Raw genomic sequence first — 18,734 nt, 5'->3', positions numbered from 1 at the left:
ATTCGTAATAAAATTCCCCATCGAATGGCGTTCAAGGTTTAAAATGTCAAATGTGTGCCATTTTTCGCAAAAAATCATGATGGTACCCCTTAAAAAAATTTCAAAATTGAAAAAAAAAATTTTTTTTCAAAATCATTAGGAAAGTAATATGACTTTTTAGCTGGAATTATTAGCTGCAAAAGGCAATACTTTTTATATCTCTGTGGTGATTTTTAGGCCAGCTATGATAAAAACCTCCAAAACTTCGTATTATGGAAAATCCTGATTTTCTGCTTAAAATAATCATTCAAGCCTAGAAATGAAAGAGTTTGCCAAAGACAAAGAACGTTATTTTTTATGATAATAAATAAAAGAATGTTTGTTTTCTTCCCAGGGAAAGTGATACCATTGATGGAAGTCTTGCATTCATTTGACCCACAGAGTTTTCTGCAACCAAATCCTTCGCCACCAGAAAAGAATAATAAAATTAAAATCATGAAAACATGTGCACAACAATTGAAATTTATTTAAAAATAAATTAAATTTTCCTTCCATCATTTCGTTTTATTTTATAAAATTCTTACACAAGGATTACATATAGAGAATGCGCGACATTCGCACGAACCGCCTCTAAGTGTGCATGTGTACGTGTGTTCGCAGGACACGCCTGTCTGCCAGCCGCTGCTCTAAGTAGGTATGATTGAATCTTTAGTTTGTTTTACACCGGAATTTCGAATGGTTCATCTAGGCTGCAAATTGTGGAATTCTCGTGTCTGGGATTCTTATCTGGGTAGCGAGCAGATCTCGCAGGATGTGAGCTCGCCGCGATTGATGAAGGTGCAGTGGTTGCACGTCCAGGTGTTGGCGTCCAGGTCCATCGCCTCCGATCCAGCCGAACCGGCACTGGCCGAGGCCCCGCCACTGGGATAGCTGGTGGTTCCTCTGCAAGGGATTAATAATCCATTAGAAACAATTCGTGGTGATAGAATGCTTTGGGGTTGGAAGAAAACTCACCCACTGCCGCCGGAACTGGCCTGGATAAGCTACTCGAGCAGCTTCCACACATCGACGACCTTGAACTGGGCGGCCTGGTTGGGATTCTTGGTGCGCACCGCCTCCAGCAGCGGACCCATGTGCTGTCGCAGCGGCAGCATTTCCATCTTGTACAGGTAGACCAGCAGGTGGAAGATTATAATTCACTTTTTACAAGTTTTATCTTTCATAAATTTTTATCCACCAGTCCTTGAACATTCATAAAAGTTATAAATATCTGTATTTTTGACTTGTTTTCGTGTGGTTAGTCTCATCAAGAGTTTTAATATTCTGTGCAAATATTATACGCAGTTTTCAAGCATTATTTATCGGGCCAAAAACTACATAAGAACTTGCTGTAATATAGTAACAACATTACACGCTCCGAATTGGACATTATCATTTCGTTCTACTTGTAGGTTTACAACCAACTTTTTGACATACAACATGTTTAGATAACCATAGTTACTTAAACCTTTTTAATAGATATACATATACACCCATTTATAAAACCAAACGCATGATGAAACATGTACAGTAGTCAATTGAGTAAAAACCTTTATATTCTCAATTTCTCATATATTTTTCCATATTCTTATGGAGAGTTTTATTATCGAATTAGGGGAAGAATGTGAGTGTGCTTCGAATCAGCCTTATTGCCTTGCGTGAATATCTGGTGGTTCGCAGAACCCTATGAACTAATGTTATGTGTGGTGTTTGTTGGGAGTATCACTTCTTTAGATGCCCGAGTCCCAGTGCTTGCACCACTTGATGGCCTCCAGGGTGCCCAAGTCCAGTTTCCAGAGTGCACCGTTCTGGTTCAGCTCGATCGCCTTCACGAAGTTCTCGGCGCAGGCCAACGGGGGCTGGGTGGGGTGAGCCAGGAGCTTCTTGGCCACCTGGGGCTCAACATCCAGCCAGGAGTTGAACTTCTGCACAAGGGTGGTCCGGGTGATGCCGGGGTTCACGGTGTAAGCGGTCACGCCGGTGATGGGGGCCAGTTTCGCCAGGGAGCTGGTGAAGTTGACCACGGCAGCCTTGGTGCCGGAATAAACGGGCACCTGGTAAATGGCGTTGAATCCAGTCACGGATCCAATGTTGCAGATGATCCCACCCGGTCCACACTTGCGCTTGTCCCAGAACTCCATGATGGCGGTCGTGGTGTTCACCAGGCCGGTGTAGTTGACGGCGATGGTGCGCTCGATCTGGTGATCGTCCAGGATACCGGCTCCGTTGATCAGGACATCGATGGTCTTCAGCTGGCCGAAGATGGTCTTCAGCAGCTTGGTGGTCTCGGCAATGGGCACGGTCACATCGTAGGGGTAGAAGGTGACGCACACCTTTGGATTGAGTGCCTTCAGCTCGGCGATGGCAGCCGGGTTCTTAATGCGGTCGAGGATCACCAGGTTCTTCAGGTCCCGCTTGAGCAGCTCCTTGCTGGTGTCCAGACCAATGCCTCCCAGACCGGCCACGAAAAGCACGTTCTTGTTGGACAAGGTAAACGCCTCGCACTTGCTAGCCGGTCTGCTGAACTGCAACTGACAACCGCACTGAAAAATAACATATATATTATATATACATTTTATAAATTCCTTTTATAGGTTTATGACAAATGTGGTAAGTCTTGAGTTTTGGAGTTCTAGACAACTCATATATGTACTTACCCCCCCATGGTGCATGATGGCCTTCCTTGAGAACACACAAGGATCATCATCTAAAAACGGTACCAGATTCCCTGGAAAAGGACTTCTTAGTAGTAGAGTGCGTGTTGTCGGTGCTGCTTTTAACTGCGAATCGCATTGTTAATAATGAATTACCATATGAACAGGATCTAATAGGGATTTTTAGCCTCACCTTTGGCACGAGTAATAAAGGAGTGCGTTTTAGAAGAGTAATGGTTGTAAGACGAAGCGCCATTATAATCAAATTGGTTAATACAATACAGTAAATTTTTTTATTTTTTTTTTTATTTTGTAATGTTTGCCGAATTTGAAATGTTTGTTCTAATACGAATGAAACTTTGATACTGAAGTCTCTTGACAAAATGTTCATAGGCGTCGAGCAAAAGTTGCTTTTCTACCAACAAAAAAATTGTTTTTTGGACACAAAAAATGGAAGAAATCGTTTAAATATAGGATGTTATACAACTCGTAAATAAATTTTACAAAAAATGGCATTCAAGGTTAAAAATTTTTATTTTTTTCCCTTGTAAAAATTGGAAAATTCGAAAGAAAAAAAATATTTTTGTGAAGCAGCAAGATAGTGATAGATATCGTTAGTTGGGATCATAAGCTGCAGAAAACTGTAGTTTTTATGCCAGTATGATGTTTTTAAATCATGTTATGATGAAAAACCACCAAAAAAATACGAATTTTAGCTTAATCCTTATTTTAACCCAAAAATAATCTGTTTTTTTGTTTACAAAAAAGTAACAAACTGTTCAAATATAGAATGTCATACCTCTTTGAACTCGCAACAAAATTCCCCATCGAATGGCGTTCAAGGTTTAAAATGTCAAATTTTTGCCATTTTTCGCAAAAAATCATGATGGTACCCCTTACAAAAATTTCAAAATTTGGAAAAAAATTTTTTTTCAAAATCATTAGGAAAGTAATATGACTTTTTAGCTGGAATCATTAGCTGCAAAAAGCAATACTTTTTATATCTCTGTGATGATTTTTAGGCCAGCTATGATAAAAGCCTCTACAACTTCGTATTATGGAACATCCAGATTTTCTGCTCAAAATAATCATTATACCCGTTACTCGTAGAGTAAAAGGGTATACTAGATTCGTTGAAAAGAATGTAACAGGCAGAAGGAAGCGTTTCCGACCATATAAAGTATATATATTCTTGATCAGGATCAATAGCCGAGTCGATCTGGCCATGTCCGTCTGTCCGTCCGTCTGTCCGTCTGTCTGTCCGTATGAACGTCGAGATCTCAGGAACTACAAAAGGTAGAAAGTTGAGATTAAGCATACTGACTCCTGAGACATAGACGCAGCGCAAGTTTGTCGATTCATGTTGCCACGCCCATTCTAACGCCCACAAACCGCCCAAGCTGCCACGCCCACACTTTTGAAAAATGTTTTGATATTTTTTCATTTTTGTATTAGTCTTATCAATTTCTATCGATTTGCCAAAAAACTTTTTGCCACGCCCACTCTAGCGCCCACAAACCGCCAAAAACTGTCAGTGCTGAAGACTCCTTCGCACTTTCACTAGCTGAGTAACGGGTATCAGATAGTCGGGGAACTCGACTATAGCGTTCTCTCTTGTTTTCTTTTGTAAACAAGTAAAGACGATTTTGCCCGGATTTTATGATAATAAATACAAAAATGTTTTGTTTTCTTCCCAGGGAAAGTGAAGCCATTGATGGAAGTCTTGCATTCATTTGACCCCCAAAGTTTTCTGCAACCAAATCCTTCGCCACCAGAAAAGAATAATAAAATTAAAATCATGAAAACATGTGCACAACAATTGAAATTTATTTAAAAATAAATTAAATTTTCCTTCCATCATTTCGTTTTATTTTATAAAATTCTTACACAAGGATTACATATAGAGAATGCGCGACATTCGCACGAACCGCCTCTAAGTGTGCATGTGTACGTGTGTTCGCAGGACACGCCTGTCTGCCAGCCGCTGCTCTAAGTAGGTATGATTGAATCTTTAGTTTGTTTTACACCGGAATTTCGAATGGTTCATCTAGGCTGCAAATTGTGGAATTCTCGTGTCTGGGATTCTTATCTGGGTAGCGAGCAGATCTCGCAGGATGTGAGCTCGCCGCGATTGATGAAGGTGCAGTGGTTGCACGTCCAGGTGTTGGCGTCCAGGTCCATCGCCTCCGATCCAGCCGAACCGGCACTGGCCGAGGCCCCGCCACTGGGATAGCTGGTGGTTCCTCTGCAAGGGATTAATAATCCATTAGAAACAATTCGTGGTGATAGAATGCTTTGGGGTTGGAAGAAAACTCACCCACTGCCGCCGGAACTGGCCTGGATAAGCGACTCGAGCAGCTTCCACACATCGACGACCTTGAACTGGGCGGCCTGGTTGGGATTCTTGGTGCGCACCGCCTCCAGCAGCGGACCCATGTGCTGTCGCAGCGGCAGCATGTCCATCTTGTACAGGTAGACCAGCAGGTGGAAGTCGGAGATGGCCTCCAGGAACTCCTCCTCGCCCCAAGCGGACAGATAGCAGCTGAGCGCATTGAAATCCTGCAGGTGGCCATCAAGGTAGCGGTTCTCGATGGGGAATGGCTGGCGCTTGTCGTACTCGGTGAAGGTGTAAATGGGTTGCAGCGGTGTGGATGCGGGCACGTCCACCAGCAGATACTCCACGGGCAGGGGGCGAGCCAGCCGCTGCACCTCGTTGCCGTACTGATCCTTCTCCTAGTTTGGGGGGAAGGGGCGAGAAATCAAGGGGAACGGCAGGTTAGAAATTGGGTTTTACCAAGATTAGCCTAGTTAGACTTGGCCCAGTGACCTACATTAGATATGGGCCACAAAGCAAGACAAAAAACGTTTGCTGACGTCTGACATGCTCCTCTCTGCTCCTTTAACCCCCCATTCTGTTCTATACTCTCTCTTGCTATAAAAGCTCGCTGGCGAGCAACCTGTTAGCTCGGCAATGACCTTGCCCACAGCCATCAAGGCCGGCGGTACCCGTCGTCTTTGGTCTTTGGTCTTGGACGCAGAGGGTCGCCAGTTGAGACGTGAGACGGCATGGCTTGCACTGAGCCCGCAAAGCCAGCACAAGCCACTGCATCCCTGAAAGTATGCTGCGAAAATGGAAACTCGTTCCGGGATTCCCCTGACTGCGAAAAAGGTCACAGGTTTATACATAGTTTATGTTGGCTAAAGAGAGCACTTTCAGTATATTTCGATTTTAATTGGCAGACGTATGTCCACGTTCAACAAAATGCATGAGTGATTATGATCGCGACGCATTTACAGTCTATTTTTGGCTGATGAGGAAATCCTTTAGTAGCGAAAAAATCGTGATAAAATCGAAAAAAGGACTCCGGATTTCGGGAATAAGGCGGTGCACGTACCACGCCCCCACTGGCTACTGGCTTCATAGCTTTAGTTCCGCGACAAACGCAATTAAGTTGGGCGGCTATGCATGTCGTGGGGGCGTTTCACGCGCAGAGGCGTCATCATGACAACAATTCCTTCCCACCCAGCAGCAGTGCATCCAATTGGAATGACATAGCTCTCGCACATCCAGGACATGCATAAGTTAATTAGCTCCGGCATCCAGAAAGTGCACACCTATCGCAGGTTGCAGGTTGCAGGTTGCAGGTGGTAGGTGGCAAACTGCTGGCGGCGGCAGGCGGCGGAATGTGTGATGGAGCAGAAGCTGGACAAACAAAATCAATGAACGTACATAATAGAGGTTGAGCAGGATGTTGGACGAGGTCCTTCTGCCGCTTTAACGATGTTAAACTTTCAGAGCCACTCAAAATGTGTTGCATTACGAATTTCCGCTTCCGTTTGCGTCAGCAGCGGTGGCAAATTAAGTTTGCAGCTAAAGTTGGGTTACAGCCAGTCGCCAGTCAAGTGCCTCTATCCACAATTACTGCAGCACAAATACTACGGCATGCTTGTCAATCTTTTGTCAATTAACAAGCCGGAGGCAGGATAATTGCATGTGGGTTGAAATCAGATTGCTTTTTTGGCACAATGCAAAATTACTCGACCTGCAAGCCAGAGCCACTGGAGTTTGTCATCAGATTGTTTGTCGAATGTCACACGAACAATTACAAATCTATCTATCTATTGTGCGAAATGCCAAACAAAAGACACACACACAATTTGACTTTAAAGTGCGCTCAATATATGCACTCAATATATGCAAATTGGAACAAAATGGTAACTTATAAAAGCGCTTTAAACATAAAACATATACGAAAGTTTAGAGAACTGCAATGTTATTATTAAGATATTGGTGGTTGTGTCCAAATATTATACTACATGTATGTAGGTCACTTTTCCATTCAAGAGCAGGCATATGTTGATTCTTGTGTAACAATGTTGGAGTAGTAAGAAGTAACAGAAGACGGTATGCGAAAATATTTGCATGCCCTGTGGAGCAGGAAAAAGACACTTAAACGAGAGGAAAAACAGCTTGACATTGACATTGGAAGAGCCAAAAGACGCGAAAAGAGAGTGAGTCGCAGCCAGGACATCGCGAGCTTTGCAAGCTCTCTCTCTCTCTCTCTCTCTCTCTCTCTCGCAGCGGTATAAAAGCCACATCCTGGCGAGTCGAGGCTGCATTTGCCAACAAATCGCGAAAGGGGCAGGACGAGCCCAGCTTCGAGCTTCGAGCTACGAGTCGCGCTGAAAGTCCAAACGGCACGCGTTTCATTCTCGGTTATTTGTGTTGCGAGTATACCCATGTAGTTTTAACCCACGTTGGCTAACATGCCTGGCCAGAAGGAGCAGCCCCATCCGATGCGTAGACCCATTAGCCAGCTAACACACCATGTTCTGGACGGCGGTAGCCTCCTCCACACTCTCCTCCAACAGCGCCGAGAGCTCGGCGGGATTGGCCAGTGCGGCGCCCAGCTACCAGCAGCAGCACACGAAGCCATCGCCCCTGCGAGCCTCCGCCAGCAGCTGGCAGCTTAGCAATGCAGCATTCAAGTCGCGCCTGCAACAGCAACAGCTACTGCAGCAGCACCAGCAACAGATACAGCAGCAGCACGAGCAGCAGCAACACGAGCAGCAACAGCAGCAACAGGAGCATCAGCAACAGGAGCTGCAGCAACAGCAGCAGCAGCAACAACAACAGAGTCAGCAGCATCAGCAACTGCAACAGCAGCAGCAGCAGCCGCAGCAGCAGCAGCCGCAACAGCAGCAACAGCAACAGCAGCAACTGCAGCAGCAACACGAGAACGCATCCCAACAGGAAGTGCAAGCGAGTAGGGAGGACAACAGGCGGGCGGTGGGGCAAAAGACCAAACTTCAGACAGCGAACATCAAAAAGAAAATCAGTCCCAAGAGTGAGAGTAAAATATTAAAAGCGTTCACCTCCTGCAAGTGCACCCAGAAGTAGGAGTTGCTTCACGTGCAAGTGTACAAATGACAAAACAATAACAACCAAAAAACCCAAGAACAAATCGAAACTGATATGACATATTTTTTGATGCATTTTCAAGGTAGAAACATTGCAAATACAAACAAAAAGGCACTCGAATAACAAGTAAGAACGTACAAGTTCCTGTGGATATTTAAGTGAAACAAAGTAACATTAAATACATGTAATGTGCGCCAGTTTTAAGGAATAAAACATACTTCTTATGGTAAGCTCGGCATATTCTGGGTGTGAGTTATATGAAAGCATATTTATTATTATATATATTCATTTGCAAAAGATGGCTCCCAAGTTGCCTTTGATTGCTCATAGACCTCTGCGGCTTCCTTAATCCGTGGACTCATTATCATATCTCAACGGAAGCAGTCCTTCAGTCTCACACATTTGCCAGATATTCGCCACATTCCATTTCGCATCCATCAAAGTTTTGCTTTGATTAGCACATGATTTGACATGCTGAAGGTTAATTTGCATGATTGAAGTTGGCCAGAAAGGCTTTTTGGCCGGCGGGGCTAAGGCCATCAATCAAAAAAGGACGATTTCCGGCCAAAGTGTGATAATTATTTGTCAACTCTGCTCGCAACCCTCGCATGTTAGATGCGTATGAACTCTTCTTCAGTTTTCACTGCACATTTATTTGTTATTGTTGGTGAGGTACTTGTTTTACCAGTTGGTGGTACCTTTAGATAAATAGTAACTTTTTCTAGCTTCTTTTCAACTTTAAGCGAACTTTTGGAAACCGATTTGCTTGTCCTTTTGATTTTCGTTTTATTCGGCTTTTAGAAAACTTTTGCTTTCAACAGCATTATAATTGGTTCTTTGAAATGTGCTGCAAGATAAGTAATCTAACCCCGCTCAAAGTTAAAATGCATTAGGAATTTATAGGAAGCCGAAGAAGGTAAAAACTTGGCATTGAATCGATGGGAAGCGTTTTCAAGGCAAGTCTGTTGTCTGTTATTCAACTAGAGTCCAGTAATCGCAGTGCCCCTTATTGCCACTTGCCTGCAAATATGAATTGCACACTTTACCATATGGCTGGGAAATTCTCAGCACGTTTGCCGCCGCCATTAAAGTGGAGAAACCAATTATCGTCCTGGCCCTAGTCCGCTTATGGCAATTAGCAAAGGGAAATTTGCGGTTTAGTTCGTCCAGGAATAGAGTACTCCTCCTCCAGCACCATTCTGCACCACATCGAAGGTGACACACAGGCACGCAATAAATTTTTATTGCCCGGCATAAAAGCGAAAAGCCAGGCCAAAGTCCAATGTCCAATGGCCAATGGCCAAAGTCCAATATCCAATGGGCCAAACAGACCAACGCCCAGCGGCACTGACAATGAGCCCAAGGAGAAGGAAGTGGGCCAAATGGAGGCGAACCAGGCCGCAAATTGCTTATCGATTCGCAGATTTGCCTTCGCCACTTTTTATGATTTTAAGCCGAATGCTTGGCCCGAATTCGCTGACGCAGTTGTGAAAATTGATTGAACCGACAGTGGAATGGAAAATTCTCGCTTATTTACTGGGCCAAGTACGTTCATTGCGAAACATATGATTCGCTGCCAATGATTTTCCCGGAATTCCATCAAAGAGCCAAACTGTGACCTAGGCATATCAATTGCTGAAATTCGCTGTGAATTCATTAAGCCAACTGTGACTACTGTTGCATTAAACACAAAGCTGGTGTTTTATGTGCCGTGGCAAAGTTTTAATTTCGTTGGGGAATTGCGTATGTTAAGCGAGGGGCCTCAACAAGTGGCATACAGGTGTATTCCCACGCACATTTATTTCATCTCAGACAAATGGCGATTTCGGCGAAATCCCCAAGGCCAAACCCGACAAACATTGAACTCTTTATAAATTAATGCGGTCACAGGCTGGCAATTCGTAGAAATAAATCGGATTGGTTGCAAAGCTAAAGAGTTAACAAGTATTCCAAGTATTTTATAAATAACTATTTAAATGCTGCGTAATAACTTATAGTATTTACACCCAATATAAGTTCACTGAATCGGAAACTTAATTGATATTTCCCACCATTGACACCTGATAGCCAATAGGTTTGCGTAAAAGTTAACCAATTAAGCCAGGCTTGCATGAACGAAGAAAAGAAGAAAGGGACAACTACTGCGGTTTTGCTGAATTAAGCCCCACAAATAAAATTAAGGATCAAAATGTGTCAAACGCACTGTTTCTCTAATTAGTTCATTCTAGGTGTCGGCTGTGGGTTGATGGGTTTACACCCATCTAAACGTGGCTAAATGTTGCTAAATGTGGCTAAATGTGAGTTAAGCCTGAATAATGGACGTGGGACGGTTAATTTGTTGTGGACTTGCTGCCAACAGCAAATAAACTGAAATCTGTCATTGTCTTTCACCAGCTGCCAGTGGCTTTACTTTCCCCTATTTAAAAACAAGGGACAACACACAAATGTCTCATGAACAATTGTCATGAATACAGTGCGAACCATTTTACGCCAAATTTTCAAATTCCACTTAATTTTCGGTACAGTAAACAATTACCGAAACGAATTCGCGCACATTTTGTGCATTTTTATTCTAAACACACAGCACACCAGCAAGACATAGATATGAATTTATGCGGCAGCCTGCCAAGCAATTTGTTTTTTCCCTTTCAAAATTCGCTTCGACGGCGAAAATGTGCGACAAAAAAAGAAGAAAAGACAGACGACCCCAAAAAGTAGGCAATGTTTTATTTGTCGATGCAAAAGGAAGTTGCGCCTGTAATTTGAGCTGTAGCTTAAGGAATTTGCATAAATTCGGAGAAAGGGCGAAAGTAAAGGGCGGGAGAGAGTGAAAAGTGAAAGGCAAACATACGACCAAGAGTGAATAATAAACAGAAAGCAAAATAAGCGTAAGGAATGCCAGAAACGTGTTCCTGGCTGTCCAATGGCATGGAAGAAAATAGAATTCCAGCTGGACAAGAAAACCAAAACGTTTTCAAGCCTTCACCTTGGGCAGGTGGTAGTGTAACACCATGGGGGAAAATGAGGAAACAAATAACACAGAAGGTCACTTCACAACTCATTTTTCAACAATGTTTGCCAGTTGGTTTTTGTTTGTTTTAGCTGCCGGACAAATTGCTGGACAACAGAAAAAAGGGCGTTAATTCAACATGTGATTTTTTACTCCCTCCATATTAATGGGCTCACATTTTTCATAACACATGATACGCAGTTAAAGTAATTTGCACACATATGTACTTCTTGCATATGTTTATTTTAGTGCAGAGCATTTCTTTTCACTCTGTTTCCAAACGATTAATAAAAGTTCCTCAAGCGACTCAATCAAACCAGTGATTTGTACAAAATCTGGCTAAGCAGCCGTCGCAATTACCTCTATTGAATATTAATTAATTTATTTAGCCTAGTTGAAGCCAAAATACTCAACATAAATAGAGCAAAGTTTTGGCTTTAGGTCAACACTTTGTCCAACTGCGATTTCCACTGGCCAATGGCCAGAGTTTTGTGGGTTGCTAAGGCCCAAATGCTGTGACCCCGAACCGCTTGTTACTTATTAAATTGGGGCTTCTGCTGTTGGAAGTCCTACGCCGAAGAAAGTTTGATTACACAGCTTAGAACAAAGTCCCAATAGCTGCCACACGGCAAAAACTTTCTCAAGGGGTCGCCCAAAGAATTAGGCCCAGTCTTACTACCAACTTTGATTTCTTTTTTTTTTCTGGGTAGGGAGGGTTAATCTCAATCAGAAAAGTATAAACAATTTGAAAATTTACAAAGTTTTTTTGCGGATTAAAAATCAAGAATCAAAGCAGTGAATTCAGGAAGATGTACGAGTATTCGACGCAATGATGAGACAGCCAAATCAAATAATTGAAAGTCTCTTTCAACTTTTAACGAGAGTAGGTGAAAGGTCATAATTATTTATGTGGCAAAACAAGAACTTTTCAAGTGCGTTTAGTTGGCGTATTTATTTATGGCGCCTAAGATGCTCAAGTTAAGTGCAAACAAAGTTGAAGACGTCTGTTGCTGATTTGTGTAGAACCGCAAATTAAACTCGAATGGTTGACTAATTTGTAGCTTTGTAGATGGAACACATTTTCTTGCCAACAAAATGATCAGAGTAAACTAGGGAAATGTCAATGGTTTTGCACTATCAAACACATTAGTAGCTTAGAAGTAGAAAACACCCCACAATCAGTTCGATTCCTACATATTTGTGTTCAAATTTTATACTTTTTAGTACTGACGAAAATGGAGAAGTCTATCCAGGTGCCAAAGGAGCTGAAAACGCTGCTGAGCTGCGGCCTCTGTCATCGTCCCTATGATCTGGCAAGTGGTTTGCTGCCCCAGGAGCTCGTCTGCCAGCACAGCTTCTGCGAGGAGTGCGTGTACAGGAACACCGATCGCAGTTCATCCGAGTGCATCTGCTATCTGTGCGGCTATCGCACGCAGCTGCATGGCCAGAAGCTGCCGGAATCCATGGCCATCATGTATCTGCTACGTGAGCTGCCAGCTTTGGTGCTCGGCAGGGCCATGCTGGATTTCTCGGACAAGAAGAGCAGCAGCAGCACTATGGAAATTTCCAGTGACGAAGCGCCCAATGCTGCAGCAAAGAACTGGCTGGAAGAGATCAGCGTGGACAGCTTTTTGGCCACCAGCGTGGAGCACTGCTTCATCCATGCCATGCCGAACTCCACGTGGTGTCACACCTGCCAGCGCCTGTTGTGCCGCGCCTGCTCGGATGTTCCGCTGCACCAGGATCACATCTTGGTGCGTCAAGTTGATTACCATGACCTGATCCGCCATCTGCTCAACTCCGAGTTGGCAAAGATCAAGGGCACAGCCGTGCAGGCCACCGAGTTGGCCACCCGCGAAATGGATCTACTACGCGAGCTGTGCGAGGCGTGCTACTACGTGCAGTTGCATGTGAAGCGTGTGCTGCTGGAGCACCATCCCAGCATGGTTGCCGCCACGATGATGGGCTGGCATCGACGCGCCGAGCGGGATCTGAGTTTAGCCGTGAATCTGAGTGGTGCCGAAATGCTGCAGTTGCTCGCCCATTTGGCCCAACAGCGGCGGCAATACGAGCGCCAGTTGGGCGAGGTGCACTTCCAGTGTCGGATGCGGGCCGCAGTCCAGGAGAACGGCATGCAGGTCCTGGACTTCGAGACACTAAACAATAGGATCGCGCGGCTACGCAGCCATCCGCGTCCTGGCGCCATTCCGGCCAATGTGGAGCCACCGCAGGCGCTCATCCTCACCAACTACTGTGTGTTCGCCTACTGGTGCGAGGTGCAGCGCGAAATGACTCCGCCGCGCTCCTGGAACCTGAGACCGGAGCCGGACTTACTGCCGCAATCCCGACGAGCTGTGGTCCCGCCGCACTTCAATCATCGCCTGCGGGAGGCGGAGGTCAGGGATTATATGCAGCAGATCGAACAGGTTCAGGATCAGGGGCTCAGTCGTCCTCCGTATGATGGCTCTCCCGAATCCTCCTCGTCGCCCAGCAGCAGCAGCAGTAGCAACAGCCAAAGCAATATGATTGCTCTGGACTTGGACCATGGACTTCGTGAGCTGGTGCTCCAGTGGCAAGCGGATCTACAGCAGCCGCAACAAGTGCAGCAGCAAGTGCAACAGGAACAGCAGCAGCAGCAGCATTTACAGCAGCTAGCGTACCCAATGTACCAGCCAGAAGCGGTCTTCATCAACGCGGTGGACCAATTGCAGTCGCCGCTAATGGGTCAGCCGGTCCAGGAGCAACATCAGCAAGATGGCGGTACCAGTTCCTCGGTAAGCATTGTGCGCCAGCCCACCGTTCACTGTTACCCCATCTACTTTCTGGACATGGAAATAGCAGGCGAACTGGCCGGCCGGGTACTAATCGAGGTGAGATCGGATGCCGCTCCCCGGATGGCGGACAACTTTGGGGCGCTGGTGCGGCACGAGCGGGGCTACGGCTATCGGGGCTGCGCCGTCTTCCAGGCCTGGGGTGGCGAGAGCATCATCACCGGCGACTTTGAGTCGCAGAGCGGACGCGGTGGACACTCGGCCTTCGAGAGCAGATACTTTTTGCCAGATGACACGGGTTTGCCGGCACATCGGGGAACGGTTGGCATGCGCAGGGGTCAGCGGCGACAGGATAGAAGTGGATTCGTGGGCAGCCAGTTCCGGTTGGTGCTCAACGAGATGCGCTCCTTCACCGCCATTTTCGGATACATTGTGCAGGGCATTGAGCTGGTGGACCGGATTGCGGCCAGTGGCAATGCTCTGGGACGACCGGCTCTAAGGAGCACCATCCGGAATTGTGGCGAGTACCATTTAAACCGATAACAAGTCCGACTGATCCAACAGATCTAAACCAAAAGCTCCTACACACTTTGAATGTACAACTCCACCCGATCGATATCTATATCTATATGTAATTCCTGGTATGCAAATCTTGGTACGAATTTTGTAGAAATAAACGCACTACTTTAAACGATCAAACGACAACAGACAGTTGAAGTCCGCAACCGAAGCCAATTTTTTAAAACAGAAAGAATTTTTATAAACAATTTACAACTCAAACAAACGTTTTGGATGCTATTTTAGATAAAACAAAAAAGACTATCAATGATCTATAAACATTTCAGATTCATGGACAAGGTGCAAATTGTAACAGACCTTGCATATTTAATTAAGTTTAGCCTAAGAAAAGACGACACTAAATGTGCGTTGAAGCGCTACGACGTTACCTGGAGATAGTAAATTAGCTACAATAAAAACATAAATTTGAAACCAAGAAAAAGGTGAAATCCCAATACACAGCTGACATGTAATTGCGGTCAATTCAGTTGATAATATACGAAATAAATCTACTAGCGATAAGTGAATAAAGAAGATAGTTTTCGGTGTCTACATATGCATTTGATGTGATCATAACTGAGGCTATGTTTGTGATGGAAGAAATAGTGAACGCCAAGAGTAGCCATCCATAAACTAAGGGAATCAAGTAATAATAGCACCTTAGCGAAGTAAAGGAAGGCGAATCGAATTAAGAACAAATCGAACTAAATTATGCGAAATCTGTAGACTAAACTATTGAAAATTGCCACATTACAGTTTAAATTATGTTTAGGAATTTAGAAAAACTCGAATCACTTCAGGCGAAAAGTTTATGTTTTAGGTTTAGCGAAATCGAAATCTTATATTTTCCAAAATAGAAAATCGTATCACTAATAAACATTAGATAGAACGAAACAGTTTGGCACATAGGCGCCAAGTAAAAAGAATAAATGGAAAATTGTGATTGGCTGGCAGTTGCTCAGAAAGTTGTTACTTTAACAATGGAATATGCATTGAATAATAGCATCGTTTATGAATGTCCTAGGTATACGATAAATATTATGAAATTTTGAAGGCGTACCCAGAGCAATGATGAGAAGTACAAACCGAGAAGGATAAAGGAATATAATGAAGTTACTGCATAAATAAATCAAAGTAATTCAAGATAATATAAGCCTCTTGATGTCAAATGTTTGAATTGGCGTTGCTCGTGAAACCCAGAATTTCTTTGCATGAATCCTAAACTGAAAAACCAAATCCCATTCGAATCGATGTCTAAATATGGAAGTTGTTTGTGTAAATGTGTGAACGTAATTCAATAAAGGTTGCCCAATAACTGAGTTTACTTGTTTGGGGGATATAGGATACAAGCTTTCTCATCCTATCTGCGATTTTCAAACTCATCAACTCAACACTTACCTTATAGAAGACGTCTGGAACATACTGCTTGTCCGTGGATTCACGCACGTAGCCCAGCTCGGGCGCATCCTTAGTGGGTATCAGACAATTATCTCGCACCAGAGCCATGCACTGAGCCGAGACCGCATAGCCTTCCATGTGCACTTGTTTGGTTTTGTCTCCTGAAATGTTCAAAACCGTTTTGGTACCAAATCATTAAGCGAAATCAAAGTGAAACTTACCTGTTACACAAATGGTGACAAACTTTGAGCCAAAGACGCCATTGGAGGCATATTTACACGGATTTGGATGGCGATTCTGCAGCTCGCCGGCTGTGATGCACTCCTGGGCCGTAATAAAGTGCGACTCGATGCCACGGATCTGTTTGACAGTGCCGATGCTCGCATCCTCCGTGATGAGATCAGTGAAAATCCAACCAATCTATGAAACAAACAAATGTCAACACTCAAAACAACAACATAGCAAATGTGAAGGTTATAACTAACCTTCTTCAGTCCTAGCGCACTGGCCACGGCATCCACATCGTCGGCGAACTCATCCGGCTGGATGTTGATCGAGTCCCTGGTAGACTCTTGTGGCGGCTCGTAAATGGCAGCCACCTTGGCCCTGATGCCCAACGGAACATCATTGTGCTGCTCGTACGTGCCATACAGATATCCCATGCGCTGGTGTCCTGTGGTGCGCCAGTAGTTGAGGAAGCGCTCCACGATCTTGGTGTTCTCGAACATAACGTTGTCCACGTGACGATATGTCTGACGATTCAGCGTAATGGCCGACGGCTGGCACTTGGAGCAGATGCCCTTGGGCCATGGTGGATGCTCGCGACATCCCGGCTTGATGCGACAGTTGATGTCGTCGAAGACAAAGTACTTGCCGTGATCCATGCCGGATGTCTGCTTGCGTATGTACGAGTGGAAGGACAAGTGCTTGATATTGTGCTCCTTCAGATAGGACTCATCATAGGGCTCCAGTGCGGAGCAGTGCACGCATCGGCCGTTGGCATTGTGGTGGCACCTACAAAAAAGGTATTGCTTCATGAGTTAAATGGTACACTGAATATTATAATCAAAGCCTACAGCTTGGTATCACGTTCGCGCTTAATGGTGCCATCAGCTTTGCTCAGAGCCTGGTCCACGTCATCTTCGACCACATTGATGGATGGACGACCGCTGTTCGGATTGCTAACGGTGCTGGTCTTAAACGCCTGACTGTCCAGAACAGTGGTGCTAGTGCGCTGAAAAGAGGTAAATTATGCAGTTTAGTCCCCGATCGATCTGCTCTGTATGATCATTCGTACGCGCGATGATGTGCCAGCCATCTGTTTTAAGAAGACCATGTCGCCATGCTTCAAGGAAGTGCCCACCAGCTGGGAGCCACTGGTCTGCAGCTCTGTGAGGAAGTTGCGCTCCTTGAAGAGACCAAAGCCATCCACCTTCAGGGCATTCTGAACGCTGTCGTAGAGCTGCTTCAGATTCGACTTGGGCGAGATCTCGATGCGTTTGATGCCCTCCGCCGACTGAACGCGTATCAACTGGAATGCACAAAATGGATATCAGATTGCAATTAGTATTGGGCCTGGTGAATGCTGGCAATTTCTGGTCCAACCGATTGTTTGCATAACACAAACAGACGATGGCGCACAAAGGCGTAGGCGAAATTGCGCTTCTTGTAGATGAACTGCTCGAGCAGCAGTGGTGCACAGGCCATTTTATGGACTTTTCTTTTCTGTGTGGGCGGGTCACTGGGTGGGCGGTTGGGTGGGCGCTTGAGTGGGCGGTGGTGGGTGGTAGACTGGGTGAGGGGGGTTGTCAAGTGTAGCTATGAGCTACCAAAGCCTGTAGGGCTTTTTGCTTAGTGTTTCGAACTGTACGTCATGAAGGCGCGAACTTGACTGCGAACATTTAGCTGGCATCGCAATTAAAAGGAAATGCAATTCGTTGCCAAAATGAGAACAAATGCATGTGTAAGTATGTAAATCCGGATCTGTTATTGTTTGTGATTTAAATAAAAAAGAAGAAGCCTTTTTTAAAAGAGATTAGCTGCCTGCACTTGCAAAAAAATAGGAAATTTAGTTCTTATTAAAAAATTATTGTTGTGTAATTAACTGGTATTTGCAGTTTTCTGAATTTAAAAAATGTTATTAATTTATTTCACGATATGTATTTTACTAGTGGAAGTGGTTAAGACATTTCTCTGAGTGTAGCACTCCTTCAACCAGAAATGGCCTAATTGGCCAGAAATGTCCTCAAAAACGCATCTCCCCAAGCATGTTTCAGCCAACAATTGTTAATATTTGATTTGGTTGTTGGATGGTTTATTGGTCTCAAAACCCCCGCACACTCCCCCCTGTCCACTTTTCGCCTAGACTGCACTCGTTCAGTAGAAAATCTACAAGTCATGGTACCATTCAATTTCACCGCCAGCACTTTTGGCTGCAATTCGGGACTTGCAGTGGATGTGCACTTTCGGGAGAGTTTCCACATGGGTGTATTATGCACTATATACTGCACTTTTGCCGGCTTAAATGCACTTTAAATATATTTTCCACACATAAGGCAACAACAACAAACGCCATCGAAATGGGCAACCGACTTTGTTTGCCGGCTTTTTTAATGGGTACGTGGGGGAAAACACATGACCACTTTTACTGCACGCACTGCACCAACAAGACATTCGTTTAGTTTGCTCCTTAAATGCACTTTTCAATTTGTTATCAACAATTTACTTACAATTTTGTCATTTGGCATTGTAATTTTGTCTCTGTCTCTTTCGCACAGCTGTGGGGATGGCGATAGTCTGCTTAGAGGTGGAGAAAAATCGATTATTCCAAGATATCGATGTCTCTATGATCGGTTTCTAGTCCATTAACGGCGATTGCTAAAAGTCCCAACTAATCGATGAGT

General features: G+C 44.6%; 4 protein-coding genes across 7 annotated transcripts; 2 read left to right on the top strand and 2 right to left on the bottom strand.

The window, feature by feature from the left end:
* Positions 1-1,589: 1,589 nt before the first annotated feature.
* LOC122622062 (alcohol dehydrogenase-like) lies at positions 1,590-3,032 on the bottom strand. The gene is made up of 3 exons (XM_043800210.1): positions 2,866-3,032; positions 2,676-2,798; positions 1,590-2,561 (listed from the first exon to the last, which is right to left on the bottom strand). Exons 1-3 carry the CDS (start codon positions 2,926-2,928, stop codon positions 1,749-1,751), a joined length of 999 nt encoding a protein of 332 aa, XP_043656145.1. The 5' UTR covers positions 2,929-3,032; the 3' UTR covers positions 1,590-1,748.
* A 1,449-nt stretch (positions 3,033-4,481) lies between these two features.
* On the bottom strand, positions 4,482-18,645 carry LOC122618826 (nuclear protein localization protein 4 homolog). 2 transcript variants are annotated; one of them, XM_043795414.1, is made up of 8 exons: positions 18,561-18,645; positions 17,129-17,362; positions 16,908-17,065; positions 16,317-16,845; positions 16,053-16,251; positions 15,832-15,992; positions 4,990-5,405; positions 4,482-4,917 (listed from the first exon to the last, which is right to left on the bottom strand). In XM_043795414.1, exons 1-8 carry the CDS (start codon positions 18,576-18,578, stop codon positions 4,758-4,760), a joined length of 1,875 nt encoding a protein of 624 aa, XP_043651349.1. In that variant the 5' UTR covers positions 18,579-18,645; the 3' UTR covers positions 4,482-4,757. The 2 variants fall into 2 exon arrangements, with proteins under 2 accessions (XP_043651349.1, XP_043651348.1); XM_043795413.1 differs by lacking the exon at positions 18,561-18,645 and adding an exon at positions 17,437-17,681.
* On the top strand, positions 7,406-12,106 carry LOC122618827 (ataxin-8). Its single transcript, XM_043795415.1, has 2 exons — positions 7,406-7,762; positions 7,871-12,106. Exons 1-2 carry the CDS (start codon positions 7,501-7,503, stop codon positions 8,071-8,073), a joined length of 465 nt encoding a protein of 154 aa, XP_043651350.1. The 5' UTR covers positions 7,406-7,500; the 3' UTR covers positions 8,074-12,106.
* LOC122618825 (histone-lysine N-methyltransferase 2D) lies at positions 12,229-14,580 on the top strand. 3 transcript variants are annotated; one of them, XM_043795411.1, is made up of 2 exons: positions 12,229-13,878; positions 13,946-14,110. In XM_043795411.1, exons 1-2 carry the CDS (start codon positions 12,340-12,342, stop codon positions 13,967-13,969), a joined length of 1,563 nt encoding a protein of 520 aa, XP_043651346.1. In that variant the 5' UTR covers positions 12,229-12,339; the 3' UTR covers positions 13,970-14,110. The 3 variants fall into 3 exon arrangements, with proteins under 3 accessions (XP_043651346.1, XP_043651345.1, XP_043651344.1); XM_043795410.1 differs by having other exon boundaries at positions 12,231-13,878; positions 13,943-14,110; XM_043795409.1 differs by having other exon boundaries at positions 12,232-14,580.
* Positions 18,646-18,734: the final 89 nt, after the last annotated feature.

Source organism: Drosophila teissieri, chromosome 3R (genome assembly GCF_016746235.2).
Source record: "Drosophila teissieri strain GT53w chromosome 3R, Prin_Dtei_1.1, whole genome shotgun sequence".
Lineage (NCBI taxonomy): Eukaryota > Metazoa > Arthropoda > Insecta > Diptera > Drosophilidae > Drosophila > Drosophila teissieri.
The sequence above is the reverse complement of the archived record's forward strand: the minus strand, read 5'-3'. Positions and strand labels throughout refer to the sequence as shown.

What these genes read in the sequence shown, in the direction of transcription:
- LOC122622062 (XM_043800210.1), bottom strand. Translation starts at nt 2,928, where the DNA reads ATGGCGCTTCGTCTTACAACCATTACTCTTCTAAAACGCACTCCTTTA. An exon ending in CTTTATTACTCGTGCCAAAG is followed by an intron (nt 2,799 to 2,865) that starts GTGAGGCTAAAA and finishes TGCGATTCGCAG; the next exon opens with TTAAAAGCAGCACCGACAAC. An exon ending in CCATCATGCACCATGGGGGG is followed by an intron (nt 2,562 to 2,675) that starts GTAAGTACATAT and finishes GTTATTTTTCAG; the next exon opens with TGCGGTTGTCAGTTGCAGTT.
- LOC122618827 (XM_043795415.1), top strand. Translation starts at nt 7,501, where the DNA reads ATGTTCTGGACGGCGGTAGCCTCCTCCACACTCTCCTCCAACAGCGCC. An exon ending in GCAACAGCAGCAACAGGAGC is followed by an intron (nt 7,763 to 7,870) that starts ATCAGCAACAGG and finishes AGCAGCCGCAAC; the next exon opens with AGCAGCAACAGCAACAGCAG.
- LOC122618826 (XM_043795413.1), bottom strand. Translation starts at nt 17,538, where the DNA reads ATGGCCTGTGCACCACTGCTGCTCGAGCAGTTCATCTACAAGAAGCGC. An exon ending in TTGTGTTATGCAAACAATCG is followed by an intron (nt 17,363 to 17,436) that starts GTTGGACCAGAA and finishes TGTGCATTCCAG; the next exon opens with TTGATACGCGTTCAGTCGGC. An exon ending in GCCAGTTCCGGCGGCAGTGG is followed by an intron (nt 4,918 to 4,989) that starts GTGAGTTTTCTT and finishes AATCCCTTGCAG; the next exon opens with AGGAACCACCAGCTATCCCA.
- LOC122618825 (XM_043795409.1), top strand. Translation starts at nt 12,340, where the DNA reads ATGGAGAAGTCTATCCAGGTGCCAAAGGAGCTGAAAACGCTGCTGAGC.